The 17,897-nt window shown below is 36.8% G+C and overlaps 1 protein-coding gene across 1 annotated transcript; it reads right to left on the reverse strand.

Moving 5' to 3' along the window:
- Positions 1-6,550: 6,550 nt before the first annotated feature.
- LOC114632979 (vomeronasal type-1 receptor 4-like) lies at positions 6,551-7,498 on the reverse strand. The gene has a single exon (XM_028781583.1). It carries the CDS (start codon positions 7,469-7,471, stop codon positions 6,551-6,553), a length of 921 nt encoding a protein of 306 aa, XP_028637416.1. The 5' UTR covers positions 7,472-7,498.
- Between the last annotated feature and the right edge of the window lie 10,399 nt (positions 7,499-17,897).

The following is a 17,897-nucleotide window of genomic DNA, read 5'->3' on the forward strand; positions in this document are numbered from 1 at the left end:
ATTCCCAGAAGAAGCATAGATGACACACACTTTGACGCTAAGCAGTGCCTTAGCCAACACTGGAGACGACTCAGACATTCAAGGCTTTGTTACCAGTTGTAATTTAGTGAGTAAATGCAAACAACGAACCCATTAACAACAACAACTGTATATATATATATATATTTCTCATATATATATATATATATATATATGTGAGAAATTCACGGATAGCTTGCAAAGAAAAACAAAGCACTGCAAACTGTTTCCAAAGGGAAACCAAAATAAAGCAAAACCCAATAATTGCTCATGTTTTCCAAGAATCTTTTATAACAATCTGCAAAAGAGCAAAACACTAGGTGATAGTCTAAAATAGGCAAACTTCTGATAGCAGCAAAAACTGCCCACAAGTACGTAATTTGTAGTTTTAAGGATTCAGAAGGGTTATCACACAGACATAATTTAAGCCTTTCTACTTGGACACCTCCTCCCTGCCTATTTACAGGAAGTTCCCTATTAGAAGTGAACTGATAGTCCATTCACCAGCTTAAATCAGTTATCTCTATCTCTACAGAAAAGATCTGCTCCCCCCAATCTGCTTTACCTGATTCTACAAGTTAACTTTGTTACCTTCTTACTCTCATTGTGGAATCAATTATTGGAAATCATTCACCCTTTTGTTCTTTCTTTGTGGATACTATTGCTTTGCACAGCTTCCATCACCAGCTATTATCACTTCCTATTTACTTGCTAGCACTTGGAGTACATTTCAAAATTCTGAGAGGGGCCAGAGAAATGAATCAGAGTGTGATAGTCCTTGGTCCCCAGTGTGAGGATCTGAAGTTCATCTGAGGGACCCCCAAAGCTAAAAGCAGTAGGTAAGGGGAAACCTCTCTGGAACACTGTGAGATTCTGGCTTTCCCAATCCCTATGTCTAGCCATTAGTCTGTCACTGATCCCTCCCTCTGAACCTGTCACTTCACTGGGCTGTGTGGGCCAGCTTTATTTCTAAGATATATAATTCTTTGTCCATCCCATTAATTACGAGCTATAGTCAGCCACCCTTGAGCAAAGATGCCATTAAAGTCATAGCTTTAATTTAGGGGCTGAGGGTAGCTTTGATTATTTATTATTGAGTCTTGAACAGAAATCAAACCTGGTGAAATCCAACACCTATGTTTTGTCTTCATTAAAGCACACTGTCTCTGCTATTAGGAATATGACTGAACAATACAGAAGCAGTTTACTTAGAGTTGGTGTCAGTCCTGAAACTCTCAATTTAAAACAAAAAGGAGTGAAAATGTGATATAAAAGAACGTGAGATGAGAACTTGTTTATAGAGGAGAATCTCCAATGAACAGCAGGGTGTGGTTGACATCTTTAATCCTAGCTCTAAAGAAACAGAGGGACTACAATTATCCTAGTGCCAGGCTAGCCAGGGTTGCACCTTGAAACTATGTCTCAAATGGCAAAATATTTATCAGAAAAATTCCAACCGCATAAACAAATATTTAAACACAGTACCTAAACTTCTAAAAAGTGATTTGAGCACTGGCATCTTTGCATGCGTCTAAGTGGTGTTTGAAAGATCCCACCACCTTTTCAATTATGCTGACGGAGAACTATAAAAATGTAGATTCTAAAATAGAATCCAATGCAATTACATTTATATTGTCTTTCCAGATTTGAAAATTTTCACTGAAGCACAAATATTCATCAAGACTTTTCTTATGGGTGTGTCAATGTTGTATATACATGTGAGAGCCATATTTCAACATTAGAAAACTTATTTTACCTTTGTGCCACCTCAGTTTTCTAGATATGATATCTCATTGACTTGTCATAGACAATTGGGAAAGTCATGTAGCACTCACAATCCTAGCTTCTGCCTCCCATATACTGGGATCACATGACAGTGTTTTGATCCATATTTTTAATTGTGGGCTGAAGTTTAAACTCAGTCTTCCTGATTACAATATGACCTCCTTCCTGACTGAGGCATCTCTCAGACACAAAGCATCTCCTCTAAACCATTAGTCTTGCCCGACTAATGACTCCACAGTCTCTCTGCTACCATGTGAACAAATTAAATTTAAGTATATTCATCAAACAATCACTGGGTTTATTTTTCTTTATTTTTGCTACTTTAGAGCATTAGGTCTTCTTCTAGGTAAGAATTTTTATGGAGGGAATAAAATCTCATTAATAACTAAGACTATTACACCTTGTTAGTACTTCTTTCCAAATACAAATGACTTTCTTTCCAACTTTGTCATCTGTCATCCCAGTTACTCACCAAGACAGAAGGCTTCATGATTCAGCAGTCAGACAAATATTCCCATGCCTCTGCCACTTGATTCAAATTTCTCTGTCAGGAAAACATATCCTTGTGGTGTGCTGTGATAAGAAATTGCTCCAAGACCAGCTGAAATGTCATCTGCTTCTAGGTCTACTGTTAAGGCTCCAAACACTAAGTAAACATCTCCTAGAGTCATTGCAGCTCCTGCTTTGTCCAGGAGCTACTTTCATTTGTGGGAAAGTTGAGCTGAGCACTTAGAGAAGTCTTATCCCACTGCACAGCAGAATCCTTTGTTAGAATAAACTGTGTGTTCCAATTTAAGATCTTTTGCTTGTGATTTAGGCTTAAAGGATTCTATGAATTATGAAGTCATCATGGTGATAATGTTCAGGTAAACCATGGCAATTCAGTTCCATTCTTGTGACTGAGAATCTTTCAATGATTGGTGAATGTATAAAATATATAAACAAAAAATAGAAGAGTCATAATTGAAGACAAATATCAACTAAGAGTTCTGTCCCAGTTGGTTTCACCCTCACCTGACAGTTGACTAACCACAGTAACAAAAACGAACATGGAAACAAAACGGGAAAGAATTCTTTCTCACTTATTGAATAACAGATGGACTCCTAACTCAGTCTTACCTCTGCATATCTAATGTAATGCTTGATGCTTCCCTGGAAGGAGAATATCCTAAGCAAGTATAGTATGTCTCAGTGGTGAAAGTGGAGAGTACCACACTAGAGGGAATATCAGTGCTGCCATATATCTCTCATGACTTCTGACCCTGTGTTCTCACATATGACTCATTCAAAAACTTTTTAAATTTCCTGATTTCCAGGGAGTTTTGGATCCCAAATGCATCACAAACAAGGTCAAACCCTTTGCAGTAGAAAGAGACAGAGAGCAAGAGGTGCCCAAGCAGTGTCTGAAGAACAACAATGAAAAAAGACAGAGTAAACCAAGCTCATCTCTGTAGACAGTCATTTATATTTCATTTTGGGAAAACATGGTGTTTGATAGACATGATATAAGGATGTGGTCTTGGGAGGAATTAAAATAGTGTGGCCAAAATTCAGTAGTTTTTGTTCTCTTTTCTTTTTGTTTTCATGTATATTTTTGCTGTATACTGGTGTTTCAAAAGAGTGTCTTATAGCCTAGTCTGGTCAGATACTCTATAAGAATTGAGGATGACCTTGCATTCTAACTCTGTGGATTCCATCTCCCAAGTGCTAGAGTTCTAGAGATGTCCCACTAATTCAAGCATTCTTTTTGTGTGTCTGTTTTATGTTATTTTTGATACAGTGTCACTTTATTAAGCCCTTGCAATTTTGGGGAAACCTATGTATTCATGCTTTCAAACTCCCAGGAATTCACCTGCCTCTATATCTAAGTGCTAGTATTAAAGCTGTGTGCCATCTCCCAATTTTATATACTCTATTTTTATAACCTGGAAAGGCAATTTCTACTTTCCATATAATCATAGGTGTCTAAGGTTTCCTTCCCCCCTCCCCTGTGCCTGAGTCACTTACTAGGGACCACATTCTTATGGAAAGCTGCTTTCTCATGCCAAGATTACATGAACTGTCAATATCACCTCAGTGAGGACTGGGGTTTTATGAACTCCTCTCTCATTCTAGAATGTTGACAACCTAATAGTGTGTGTGTAATGCAGGGAATTACAGCTTTCATAAGTTCATGAGTACAGTGGTCCTGCCAAGGCCAGTAGATACTACTTTCTCTGATCCTCCAAATAATCTGGTTCTTTCAAATTTTTTCATCCTCTTTTCTATGATGTCACCTGAAACTTTGGTGAAGCAGAGCAATATGGATATCCCATTTGTGACTGGACATTACAGAGTCATGAATTCTTTAAACTTTGGACACTGTCATAACCATCTTCACAGCATAAAGAAATTTCTCTGGTGAGTTCTTATGGCTATGGATAGAAGAATTTAGAGTAGGTTGGCAATGTTTATTTATCAAAATTAAGACATTCATTACCCATGGAGACGGTAAGGTTCCCTCCAATTAATTCTTGGTCTGTTTGTAGCACCAGGCTACCTGTATAAACAGTAGTTCTCAATCTGTTGGTCATGACCATTGGAGAGCACATATTTCTTATTAAAATTCATAATCATTATGCACTTTTTTGTTACAACAGTGATTTTGCTACTGGGTAGTATGTCAGTTCCTGAGGCCATTAGAAATCTATGCATTCTAATAGTCATGAGTCACAGGTTGAGAATCATCAGTATAGAGCAAGCCCCAAATCCAAGCAGAAAGTGGCTGGTTACCCCAATAATACTTGGGCTACCAATGTTGGAATGGGAGTATCTTACTAAAGTGATCATTGTTGAAGTTCACAGTGTTCACAGCTGGGTAAGGTTATTAGTGACTTTCTTCTTCTGATATCCTGAATGCATCTCAGGTGCTATAGAACACACAAAGCAGTGATGAAACATCTTGGTCAATACGAACTTGATTTCTCATGTCCTATCTCCAATTTGTGCTATATTCAGGAGGAGAGACTTGGTATAACATTATAGTTGGTAACCAGAAACAATGACAGTAGTGTGTATTATTTCAGGTATATTCAGATACTCAGAACAAATACTCAAGAGGAGGCACCCCACATATGACTTTTAGTCAGCAACCTATGGTTTGAGATAAATGTAATACTCTTTTAAGGATAAGTCAAAAGAAACACTCACACAGGTAGACATACTGAGACCTTCCATATGGACTTTCAATCATCTTTAGTGTTACTTATCACCTTCTGTCCACTTCATCTATTTCCCCATTTATATATCAACCATTTTTCTCAAATGATTAAAATAGGCCATGAGCAAAAATGCTTGAGAATTTGCATATATGTGTATGTATGTATGTATATATGTATGTATGTATATATGTATGTATGTATGTATGTATGTATGTATGTATGAATGATTGTGTACTTGTATACATAGGTATCCTTGTTGATTCTGTGTTGGGAATTTTGCATCAATATTAGTATTATGAATTTATCTCCTCACTATAAATTATGCATTTTATAGTGTAAACCTGTACCATTTTGACCTTCACATATATAGTTTAATTAAAATATTGATTTGTTTATGTAAGAGTATATTTTGGGTTTTTATTTACCCCCTCTTTTCTCCCAAGTAACTACAGGGCATTTCCATAACTGCTCTAGCCCATTTAGGTCACAAATTAAGACACAGAGATCTGGTGATTTTAGTAACAAGCTGCTGGCACTGAGCTGGGTAGTTTCTGATCTATTCTAATCTGACTAAGCTGCTAATACCCAGCCTATTTACTAAACCCAGTTACTTGCCATCTGGTCATCCCCTCAGTCATTCTAGTCCATGTGTATCCTAATGACTGCTCTTTCATCATGACCTCATGGAGAATCCTGCAAGTCATTCCATATGGTCTCTCCACCTCAATTCTTCTCTCTCTGTCTCTTATTCCTTGGAAACTCTATACTGAGATCTGAGGCCCTGTCCCTTTCTCTTCTCCTGCCCAGCTACTGGATGACCAGCACTTTATTAACCAATGAGAGGTGGTAGAAAAAATATTTACACATCATTGATACAGCAGATCCTCCAATAATCACAGTGTCAACATCTGGATCATAAGCAATCTCTGGGCACAGCAATAAGCATCTGAATGCACAGTACACAAAAGCATCCCCACTATGTAGATAGTTAAAAAATGTCAAGTTGACAATGTACATGTGATTCTCATTTCATTGTTCATAAGTGTGTAAGGGTGTTTCAGGGAGTTTGAATTGAGTAGTGAAGACCGTCTTTGAATCTGGATGACACTATCCTATAGGCTGATGTAGAGTCTTAACATAAAGGGCCAAAGAAAGGAGACCTGACCACAGAAATTCATATCTCTGCTTTTTGACTGGGAACTCAGTGTTACCACACAGCATATATTCCTCTTTCAACGAATCCATCTCTCCCACTGCTTCTATCTTATGATAGACAGAACATTCAGATGGTCGGGGGTGGTGGTGAAAGAAACCTTTCCTTCTTTGGGTTGCCTTTGTCAGGTATTTTGTCAGGGGAACAAGAAAGATATATAATACATCTATCAAATGTTTTCTCACAAAATTACTACTAATCATTCCATATAATGAAAGAGCCAGTTATATGAGCTTACTTTTTCAAGCTGTAGTTTTAGCATTGTATAACAGATAAAAATATATGATAATATATAAGAAAAATTGCCCAGGGCTCATATCATATTTGGAGGAAGCTATCTCTTTCCCACGCAAGGTAAAAACAGACCAAAACTAGATTTCATATTGGTGATGAGAACAAAGGGGCAAAATATGGGAAAGAATATTTCTAGAAATGTAAATATATTTATTCCCCATATCACTGGATATTTTAAGCAGGTTCTAATGATGGCCACAATGGAAGAGAATGAGTAAGAGATGACAAATGTGCACAGCAGGATGAGAATAGTTTGTGTGGCTCTGTCTTCTGGTGAAACTTTCAGAAATTGTTGAGCACTGTGAATATGCTTGACATGCTTCTTATGTTTGTAGAGAATACTCACCATGGAGACACTTGAGCAGGCCATGAGACCCAGACACAAGGCATCAGAGAAACACACTAAGAGTATGTACAATGTAGTTTCCACACTGCCAGAAGCAAACAATGAGCAATATCCATAACTGAACATGTTAGTTGCATTTTTCTTGTAACTGGGGCCTGATGCTCTTAGTGGAGTCAAGATGTTTAGAAGCAGGTGCACAAGCCAACTGACTGAGCAGGAGGGACCAATGTATTTGGTTGCTCTGTATTTAAGCTTCATCCACCTGGAGTTACTGGGGCTGATTGTGATTGCTTGGAAACAACTCAGTAGGCACATGGCATACAGGGACATTCCTCTTGTTATTCGGGAAATATACACTATTAATTTACATCCCATGTCATCTAGGAAATTCTTAAACCCAAAATATGTCATTGCCTGTGGAAAGCCTCTTAAGACTATAGTCAAGCAGTTGGCAAAAGTCAAGTGCTCTATAATCAGGTCTTTGGGCGTTAAATGCTTTTCTGTAAATATCAAAATGATATAATAAAATAGGATTGAAGAATTTCCAAACATTCCCACTGTAATCTGGCAGAAGAGAAAAGTTTCTATTGCAAAGTTTCCAGGATCCATTTTCATTCCTATTAAAAAAAAAAAAGAAAATAAACTTATTTTGGTCCAAAGTTCCTGAACATGTCTTGTGAGTATACATTATTTCGTTAAGTAAGCATAAAGCATTAATCACTATAGTGTATTTAAATAGTTCTCTCACTGCAAAAAAGGTGTTTAAAACAGTTTGGTTTATAAATTAGATATTCTCTATTATCTTAATATAATGAGACAATAGGATATGTTTATTCAAGTTTAATATTTTCTCTGGACATGGTGGTAGGCATCTTTAATTCTATGAGTCAAGAGACAGAGACAGACTTACCTGTTAATTTCTTGGTACTCTTGTCTGTGGTGGCAGTTCCAAAAATGTTAGTGATATATACAGATAAGCATGTTATAAAAATAAAAAAAGATTAATGTGTATTTTTCTGTTGAATAAACTCAATGTTTTGCAGTGAATTTTCAAAGATGGACATTGACATTATTTGCACAGTTCTGTGAAATGTTTCAAAATTCATCAAGAAAAAAAATGACAGAAATATTTGAAGTGTGTAGTTAGAAGGAGTAAAGAAAAATAATACTTTATTTTAAGATTTATCCTGTTTTTACTTAGGTGTGTGTTTGGGAGCTTGCATATGAGTTTGATTGCCAGCAGAAGCCAAAGGCTTGTCATCTTCTACAGCTGGATTTACTTGGAGCTAGGAAGTGAACACAGATGAAAAGTAACAGGATGGATTCTCATACATTACTCATTCCTATACCCTAAACAAATATTTCAAACTAAATTTGGAAAACCTAAAATGTAAAATAAGTTGAAATGGGTTCACAACTTGGATACATTTCATATAAAGAATTCAGAAATGTCCAAAATGTGTGCAGAAAAAAGCTCAAAATTGCCAATAGTTAAGGAACTACAATGAAGGCATAGGAGTAAAAATTGCAAGGAGAGATCATCACATACTGAATAAAAAGATGTTAGTTAAAAAAAATTATCATAAATCAAACCAAAAGTTAAAGCAACTTAGCATATGGAGGACAAGAACCCTAATGTAGACTCCATAGCAAAGTAAAATATTGTAGAAGTATAAAAATTAGTATTGTTTGAAAATAATTGAAAAATAATTACCAAGTTCTATTTATAGTGTTTCTGAGTCACCTATATGGTAGGTCATCAACTCTTGTTAATCATAGTAACAAAGGATGAACAGGGAATCTGGCACATAAGAGTATACAAAGCTACACAGGAAATGATCAGTATTGAGTAAGAAGGATAAAGGTATTCCATCCCAACGCCCTGCTGAGTTAGAGCAGTTCACAGGAAGAATGTCAGGAAGACACAATCATTTGTTTTTTTGAATGATTGGGGTAACTTAGTGATCAGACCTTCTGATTCTAAAAGAGTCTGTGTACAACGTATATCCACATGCACAATGGGATTATATTTATATCATCCCCCAATGGGCACAATATTAATGTTAAATTACTCTCAAACTAAAATGCTAAAATTTTTAGAGGAAAATGTTAGAAATGAAGGCCTAGAGACAACCATACAAGAACAGCACAGGAAATGCATCAAGAATTGACTAATGGAACTGCCCTGCTGGGCATAGGTGGAAGAAGAGAACCTTGACCTCATGAAGGCTGGATGCCCCAGGGGGTGGGAATTTTGAGGGTGGGGAGGTGGGAGTGGGGGGGTAGATAGGGGTTACATCCACAGAGAAGAAGGAGGAGGGGTGAGGGGATAGGGGGTTCCTGGGTGGGTGGGGGATGGGGTAAGGGGACAACACATGAAATGTAAATAAAACATCCAATAAAATAAATTAAAAAAAAAGCTTTCTACACATTAAACAAAACTACCAGCCAAGTGCAGATATAACCTACTGAATGGCAGAAAATCTTTGATTTCTGTGTTTCACTCAGGAGCTTAAAACCTCTATGCATAAAGGCAAATGCAGATTAAACAATCTCTTCAGAAACTTTCCAGGAAATAAGTAGTTAAGAAAACAGGCAAGGATTTCTTTAAAAACAAAGTATCAATGGGCGGTAAATGGTTCCTGAAAGTATTCAACATGTTTGCTTATCAAATAAATGCAAACTAAAAATTCTTTGTTACTGCATTGCACCCCTTCGAATGATTGACATCAACAGAATAGACCACAAGAAATGCAGATTATGGTGTGGGACAAAAAGAAATCTTCATTCAGTAATAGGAGGAGGTTAACTACTTTGTTCATTATAGAAATAAACATGAAAAATTCTCAGTAAAATAAAAAGGATTACAATATAATACAGCTATATAGTATCTGGGCATATACCAAAAGAACTATATGACCTGTCACAGAGACATTGCATATCCATGTTAAGTGCATAATTTAGAGCAGGAGAGAAATGATGGTCATCAGCAGAAAATTGAACTGTGCTATAAATGCAGAGTAGATTTGTAAATCTGTATAAGAAAATATAATCATGAAACTTTCAGGAATTAGATGGAGTTACAATAATTTTAGCACGGTGACATATACTTGGGGAAAATAAAGTAGATAGTTTGTCTTAAATACTGATGTGAATCACAATGTCTCTATATATGTAAGTGTGGAGAGGAAGTGATTTTGGACAATAAATCCATAAAGGAGATCACAGAATGAGGAAAAAAGACTTGTTGAGGAAACAAGGGGAGGGTTTGGAACAAATGTGTCATTAAAGTAAAAAGAATTAAAGAATTTTATATATATATATATATACATATATGTGTGTGTGTGTGTGTGTGTGTGTGTGTGTGTAAGAGAAAAGTTTAAGAAGAGAATAAAAATAAATTTAGTGGAAAATATCATAATGAAATCTAATACTTAATACTATGTATGCTAATTTAAAATGTAAAAAATCAAGCCAAATTAGAAAAAAACAGGATTATAGTTTCATAGTGAAATTTTGCTATTTAAAAATGATGGTTTTCATAGTCAATGAAATGTGAACAACTTGCACTAAATTCTTCAAGTTCTTAGGATGATTCTTGTCTTTTTTGTCTTTTGTAAGAACTGCATTACACTGGGAACTGAACCCAGAGTCTCATGAACAAAAGATGAATACTCCTCCATTGAGCTACAATCCTACCCTTTTTATATGAATTTTATATCAGTATGGCAACTTGTAAAAGAATGATATAATAGGTATTTTTTTTTATAATACAGTGGCTGTGTTGTCATTTTGTGCATGGAAAACTCTTGTTTGTGTTCCTGGAGTTTTCCTTGCATAGCATGTCACAAATGTCCATTTATCTTTGATTTATAGAATGTGTTTTAAATTGCAATAATTCCCCCTGAAAGCAATACATTTGTTAAGACCTATTTCTTATGCTTTGTTAATTATTTTGCTATTACAAGCATCTTTCTGAATGACATTCTCATGGTGTAGGTACACTATGAAAAAAGAATAGTTTTTCTTATGAAAGAGGAATTGCTATTTTATCCACCAATTTCACTCCTTAGTATGTGTAAAAAAGAATTAAAATCAGAGTCGTAAAGAAGTACCTCATTAGTCATATCCACAACATAATCATTTACAGGAGCTGAATATTACAATCATTTCACATGTCAATCATCATCATCTTCATCAACAACAACAACAAAATGTGTGATGAATAAAAAGTACTATACAACCTAGAACTGACCTTAATACATGCATGTATTCAAAATGGTATAAAAGCATAAAGGAAGTAGGGGTATAGGATAGGGGGTTCTAAGGAGGAAAAATGGGGAAAGGGGATGACATCTGTATTGTAAATAAATAAAATATCCAATTAAAAAAAAAACAAAAAAAGTGTTGTACACAAACAATGGAATCACAACTATCCTTCTCCAAAACATGGATATGGCTAAGAGACACTGTATTAAGTGTTATGACTAGTTACATTGCCGTATAGCTCTTTGTTATACATTGTGTTTTCGTCACAAACCCAGCTACATTTTAACTAGAGTGACTTGCTACAAACACATAGAAACTAAAATGATGATGGCCAGTAAGACTGCTCTGCAGGTATAGGGGCTTTATATCTAGTCTGTTGAGCAGGTTTCATTCCAGGGTCCCACATTATGGAAGGAGAGACACGGCTCCCAAAACACATGTACTAACCTCTACACATGTACACCGTCTTAGCTGCATTTGCCTTCACTAAAAATAAGTGAATTGTGCAATGCAAATTAAAAAAAACCATTAAAATGATGATTCACGTAGCTGCAAGAACAATGTGACTGTTCCGGGGACATAGTCTTGGGTTTGTGATGAAAACGTCCTGCAACTCAGTTCATGACTGAACTCTATACCCACAATGGTTAGCAGTATAAATGTTTGTAGTTTGACATTAGTTCTGATCTTAAATGAAAGAGGATTATGGTTAATATATGAAAAGTTCAGGCTAAGTTATATGGTACAGAGCTACAGTGAATGCAGTCAAGTAAAGTCAAAACTGACGTGGACTCATAGGTTAGTAATATCAAATTTGGGGTCACAATGATGAATTTGATTTTTTTCTATAAGAAAGAATTTGAAGTATACTAGGAGTAAGATGTAGAGATTTGTTTTCATTTGGGTTTCTCTTTGTAGCAGCAATCCCTGGCATCAACCATATATATGATATCTTCTGAAACTCTACACACAGGCCATGAAAATAGGAATAGAGAAACCCACACATACCTATGTCTATTTTCCAGAAGTGGAGAGTCCTAAGTGGACAGGCTTCCCATGCCGAGACCACTGTATGTGTTTGTTCTTTCAAATAAGATATAAGCTGGAATCATATAAAAAAAAACAATTTTCAGATGTATTTAGCAAAACATAGGACTAATCATAGAAATATCTGTCATATTTCTGACTATCTGAAGTACCAAAAAATTAAACATATTCCCACCATGATAAATATAGTTCATTCAATTAACAAATTAATCTTGATGCTTCCATAAAATTTAATTTACTTAATTAAAAAATTGCCTTATAATTCTACCATTGATAAGATAATTTCATTTACTAGAATCGATATCCTCTTTCAATCATTACTTGAATCCTGCTCTGTAGAGACAAAGATATAGTGTAGAGATTTTACGAAGTATAAAAACTGGTGAATAGGAGGAAGGAAATTAATCAAAGTACTTTACGATATTCAGAGAAGACGTGGATGTAGTATTTAGCTTTTCCCACCATTGCAAGGTCCTGGATGTGAATCCCATTGTTATCTGTAAAGAAAAATAAAAAATCCAATTAAATCTTTCTTTGAAATTCTAAAATTTAGGAGGAAACATGAAAAAAATATAGAAAGTAGTAAAGGGAAACAGAGACAGACAGAGAGAAGAGAAAGAGAAAAAGGCTAAATGAAGAAAGGAAAGAAGAAAATGAAGCAGTAATTGTGATAAGAGAGATTCAGTAACTGCTTACGGAAGGAAAAGGGTTTGAGTATTGGAGACAGTATGCTTTGCCCAAAGTTGTAATTACCCCAATTTCATCCAAAAGCCCATTCAATGCCTAAATCAAACCACAGTCCCTTTTTCCTACTATGAATGCCTTAAATTCTCTCTTTCTTTCCTTCATCCTTTCTTCCTTACTTGATATTTTCCCCCTTTCTAACTTCCTACCTCCCTTCCTTCTTTCCTTCCCTTTCTTTCCTTTTTTGCTTCCTTCCTTGCTCCTCTCATTTTTCTCTTTTTTTTTCAGTAGAGCTGATGGAATTTTTAATATAGACTTTAATTACAACTAAAATTAAGAGAGACTGTTGTGGAAAAAAGTAAGATGCTTCCAGGAGCACAAGCATGACTTTTCCCAAACCTGCTTCCTAATGTCTTCAGTTCTTACTACTCCTGTGCACTATTCACTCACCTCAGTGTTGGATGACACCATTGTAGTCGCTGTGATCTTTGTCATGAGAAGTAAGTCAGCTGAAGCTGTGGTGAGGCACTCTCCATCACTTAAAGTTCATGATCTCCTGGTATTCTTTCCCAGAAGACAAGTCGTTTTAAACTCAGATCTAGAATCATGTTGACACCATCTTCACAAGTGTCTGACGTAACTTTTAAACATCTTGGTCCTGAGTTCCTGTCAGAAAACAAAACACATAGTAATATGGATTACAGGAACAACTCCAAGGAAGCAATTGGAAATCAGAGTAAGAACTTTTCTCTCAGCATTTGAAGCACAAAGAGATGATATAGAGGCATGCAGAAGGCACAGGGCTTCATTTCTATGAAAGTATAATTTCATAACCTTGCCTCTGGAGGGTCCTTCCCTGTCGCCCAGTAACTAAGACAGTTTCAACATCTCACGTGTGTTTAGTCCCAAAGATACTCAGGACAAATGGCTAACTGAGGAGCCTATTAACATATCATAGCATATTCTGGCTGCCAGCTTCTCACAGCATTGCAAATAACCTCTTACAGGGTTTGGCTCCTTTCAGCACTATCCCTGCCATCTAAATTAAAACTCTTTACACTCTCATCTTCCCTTCACTTCCCCTAGCTCCTCTATCTTTAAAACCTAGATAAGTTAGTCTATGGGTTACAGTTACCCCATATCTACCTAGAGTACTCTAGGTAGATATGGGGTAACTGTATGCTTACTGCTTAGAAGAAAATACAGCCATCCCTGACAGTGGAAGGGGCTGAGCAGAGAGGACCAACTGTTGGTCGTGTTTCTTCTCGGGGTCCTCTTTGTCTTCTTGGTTCTTCTCATGCACTTTTTTCTTTCTTTTGCACTGTTTTCTTTGACTTCTGTTGCTTTCCTCACTTCTCTCCTCACAGCCTGGTTCTGTGTATGGGCCTTGTCTAATGTGCTACAATTTCTTAGTGCCTTAGATGCTTCCAAGTGTTTCTGAATGTTCTCTCTTTCATATCTACAATAAAAACCTTCTTGTCAATGAGAACTTGGTGTGGTCATGTCCACATTTTCATTCAAAAATATCCAATTATTAATGCACCACATTCTTCAGGTTAACATTTTGAAATGATTAATCCATGTTGTGTGTCACTCTTTGTTGACTCTTATTTTCAGAGAAATATTTTTTATGTATATAAAACAATTTATACACACTGGATATAAAGTTGGGCAAATCGTCTCAGTGTGTGCTATCAGGAAGAGGGCTGATGGGAGCTTAGCTTTAATTGAATGCAAGTATACATAGAAATGCATGCCAAAGTAGCACGTTTCATGAAGCATCATTATATTTGGGGGTTAGCCATTATCAATATAATTACAGAAATTTTAAATATGATTATAACTGTAGCAATGTTTCCAGTAGCAGTCTGAGAGATGTGTCTTTTGATATGTCTTTGTAGACTTAATGTTTGCAGAATTATAATTTTTTAAAAAAATAAATAGTGTGAAAATTAGCAAAATTATTTTTTGTATGTTTGTTTCTAACCCATGAAGAAATTGATATTTTCCCTTATGATTTTAGGAAAATTTATTTTCCTAAAAATAACTAGCCTGAGGTGAGATAGTATAATCAGGAAACCAGAGCAACTGTTGCTTTTTCAGAGGACTCAACTGAGTGCCCAGAACCAATTTGGTAGATAAATATCCATCCAAGATAAACCTGAGCCCTCCTCTGACCTGCATGAACAATCATCATACATATGGTACAGGTACACACGTACATATTGGCAACACATTCAAACACATAAAAGTAAACCTTTTAAAATGATAACTATCTTGTCACTAGACAGCTTTATCCTTTTAATTTCCACCATTAATTACATTCAGTATCTTACAAATTTGAGGTATATAAAAGAGAAATTTCTTCTTTCTCTGCTATCTATTTATGGAGATGAAATATGAGTATGCCTAAAACTTTATTGTGCTTATCACTGAAGAAATTCTCCTTGAAGAATACGTCAGGTGGATTCTTCTGCAGAATTAAAGAAGAATAAACCTTTATACCTATTTCTTTCTTATTGATATAAAAAGCATTTTATATTCACTGGAAGTTTTCCTTTAATTAGATTATAATTATTTAATTAGGTAAACAAACTTAAGAATTATGAAAATGCCTGGTCCTGTACTTACAGGATAAAGCCCAGGGTATTTTAATGAACATAGCTGGAAAGAGAAAAGCAACCGAAAATATAGCTTACAGCCTTAAAAATGGGAATTATCATGGGAAAGTTCTGGCTACAAAATGAATCATAATTGCACAGCATATAGATAATGGGGACACTTCCTTAGCAGGAAGTAGCCTCCACATGGATATAGTCACAAGCAGACTCACCATAGGAAGAAGTTCTTAGGAGCTAGATGTAGCCTCCACAGTGTCAGGCAAACATTATATCTACTACACTATGGAAACCCAAGTAGCCTCCAGTGAAGAAAGCAGTCTGCCCTACCAGTAAGTAGCCTCCACATAGCAGGACGTGGGTCCTATTATACGTGAACATAGTTTTAGAGTCTCATTTCACAAATTAGAAATAATACCAATGTGGCTTACTCCATCTATTTCTTCAGTTTGTTGTTTCCACCATCTTGATATGAAAGGACAGATAACCTACTAATGTGCAGCCTGGAAGCATAATTGCTTGTCCTGTGGAGAATAGGCCAGTCTTTCCTGTGATTGTGATCAGATTCTGAGTACACAACCTATACGTATACTGTTTCCTGGCTTCTTACCAAACAGAACAATTATTGCAGGATATTTGCTCACACTGTGAACCCTTATTTGTCTGCATTCCACCCACCTCAGGATATGGCTGCTCTCTTAGGAGATGAAAGGCAGGGTTTGACTGTGCTTATACAGTGCAACTGCCAGGAGGGTGCTGGGCTTCAGGGAATCACCTAGACATCGCTCTGGGAGTGTGAAAGCATAGAGATTGGAAAAGTCAGAGCAGGTATTCCCTGGCTTCCAGGCTCCCAATTTCTGCTGGAGAATTGCTCATAGAAGTTGATAATGGAGATGCCTAGTTGGTCTGCTCCTCTGAGGACACCATATCCTGAACCTTCCTAGAGCAGCAGGTAAGAACCCTCCTCCACAATCCTAAGCCCCAGAGCTGCAACAGGGATCCTGAGGCACTCAGGACCCACCACCCAACCAAACCCTGCCCCTCCGGAATACCACTCCTCATGCACCCCTCGATTGGTCCTTTTGGCTGGGGCAGACACCTAGCTGGTCTTCTCCTTTGAAGACACCATATCCTGAAGCATCCCAGAGGAACCACTGCACTTCAGAGCAGAGGATGAACCACTGCATTACCAGCAACAGGATTTCAGGATCCCAGAGGCAGCCTGAGTCCCAAGCTCAGTCACAGGAGCTCAGGATCACAGGATAACAGAGGCACCTGGACTCTGAGGAGTTCTGACACAAGCACCATAACTGGAAAGACAGGCTCCAGTCAGAGACATTAAGTCCAGACAACACTAGAGATAAACAGATGGTGAAAGGCAAGCTCAAGAACATAAGTAACAGAAACCAATGTTGCCTGGCATAATCAGAACCCAGTTCTCCCAACACAGCAAGTCCTGGACAACCCATCACACTGGAAAAGTAGGATTCAGATTTAAAATCACTTCTCATGATGATGATAGAAGACTTTAAGAAGGACATAAACAACTCCATTAAAGAAATACAGAAGAACACAGGTAAACAGGTAGAAGCCCTTAAAGAGGAAACACAAAATTTTCTTAAAGAATTGCAAGAAAACACAATCAAACAGGTAAAGGAACTAAACAAAAACATACAGGATCTAAAAATGGAAGTAGGATGGACTTCCAGTCTGGGCCCGAGCATAGAGCTGGTCACAGGCAGCAGCTCAGCACCCAACCCCAGAAAACCGAGAGAAAGAGGGACTCCCAGGAGCTTTAACTCAGGCAGCATCCCAGGTAAAAATGAATCACCTGTGATGTCTGATGTTGGAAGTTCTAATCCAGATGCTGGCCTCCGAATTTAATCTACTCAGACCTTTGAAGGGCCACTGACAAGAACATCAAACAGCTAGAGATTGACATCACTAATATGAAGAAATCCCTCGTTTCACTGTCTGAAGAGACCTCCTAAAATCGCAAAGATCCTTATTGGACTTGATTTACTCTATTACAATAGAAAAGGCTGTGTACAGCTCTGGACTATGTACAGCTCTTAAAGAAGAATGTTGCCTTTAAATAGACAAGACAAGGAGGGTTAAAGAGAGCATGAAACAGGTAGTGAAGGCCCTAAGAAAAATCAGAGAGAAAAAGAGACAGATGAAGGCTGGTACAAGAATTGGTTTTTCAGCCTCTCCAAGGTTGTCAACCCTATTTCCTCCCATCTTGGGACCATTATTTGGGTTCTTTTTGCTTTTTTTCTGCTGGTCCCTGGCTCTCAAATAGGCGGACTAACTCTGTGATACAACAGATAAATAATTTGGTAGCAAAACCTACTCAGATACATTATCATAAGTTAGCTATGGAGGACCACTAGACTCAAGATGAGGTTGTTACTTTATACAAG

Source organism: Grammomys surdaster, unplaced genomic scaffold, assembly GCF_004785775.1.
Source record: "Grammomys surdaster isolate TR1022 unplaced genomic scaffold, NIH_TR_1.0 479, whole genome shotgun sequence".
Classification (NCBI taxonomy): Eukaryota; Metazoa; Chordata; class Mammalia; order Rodentia; family Muridae; genus Grammomys; species Grammomys surdaster.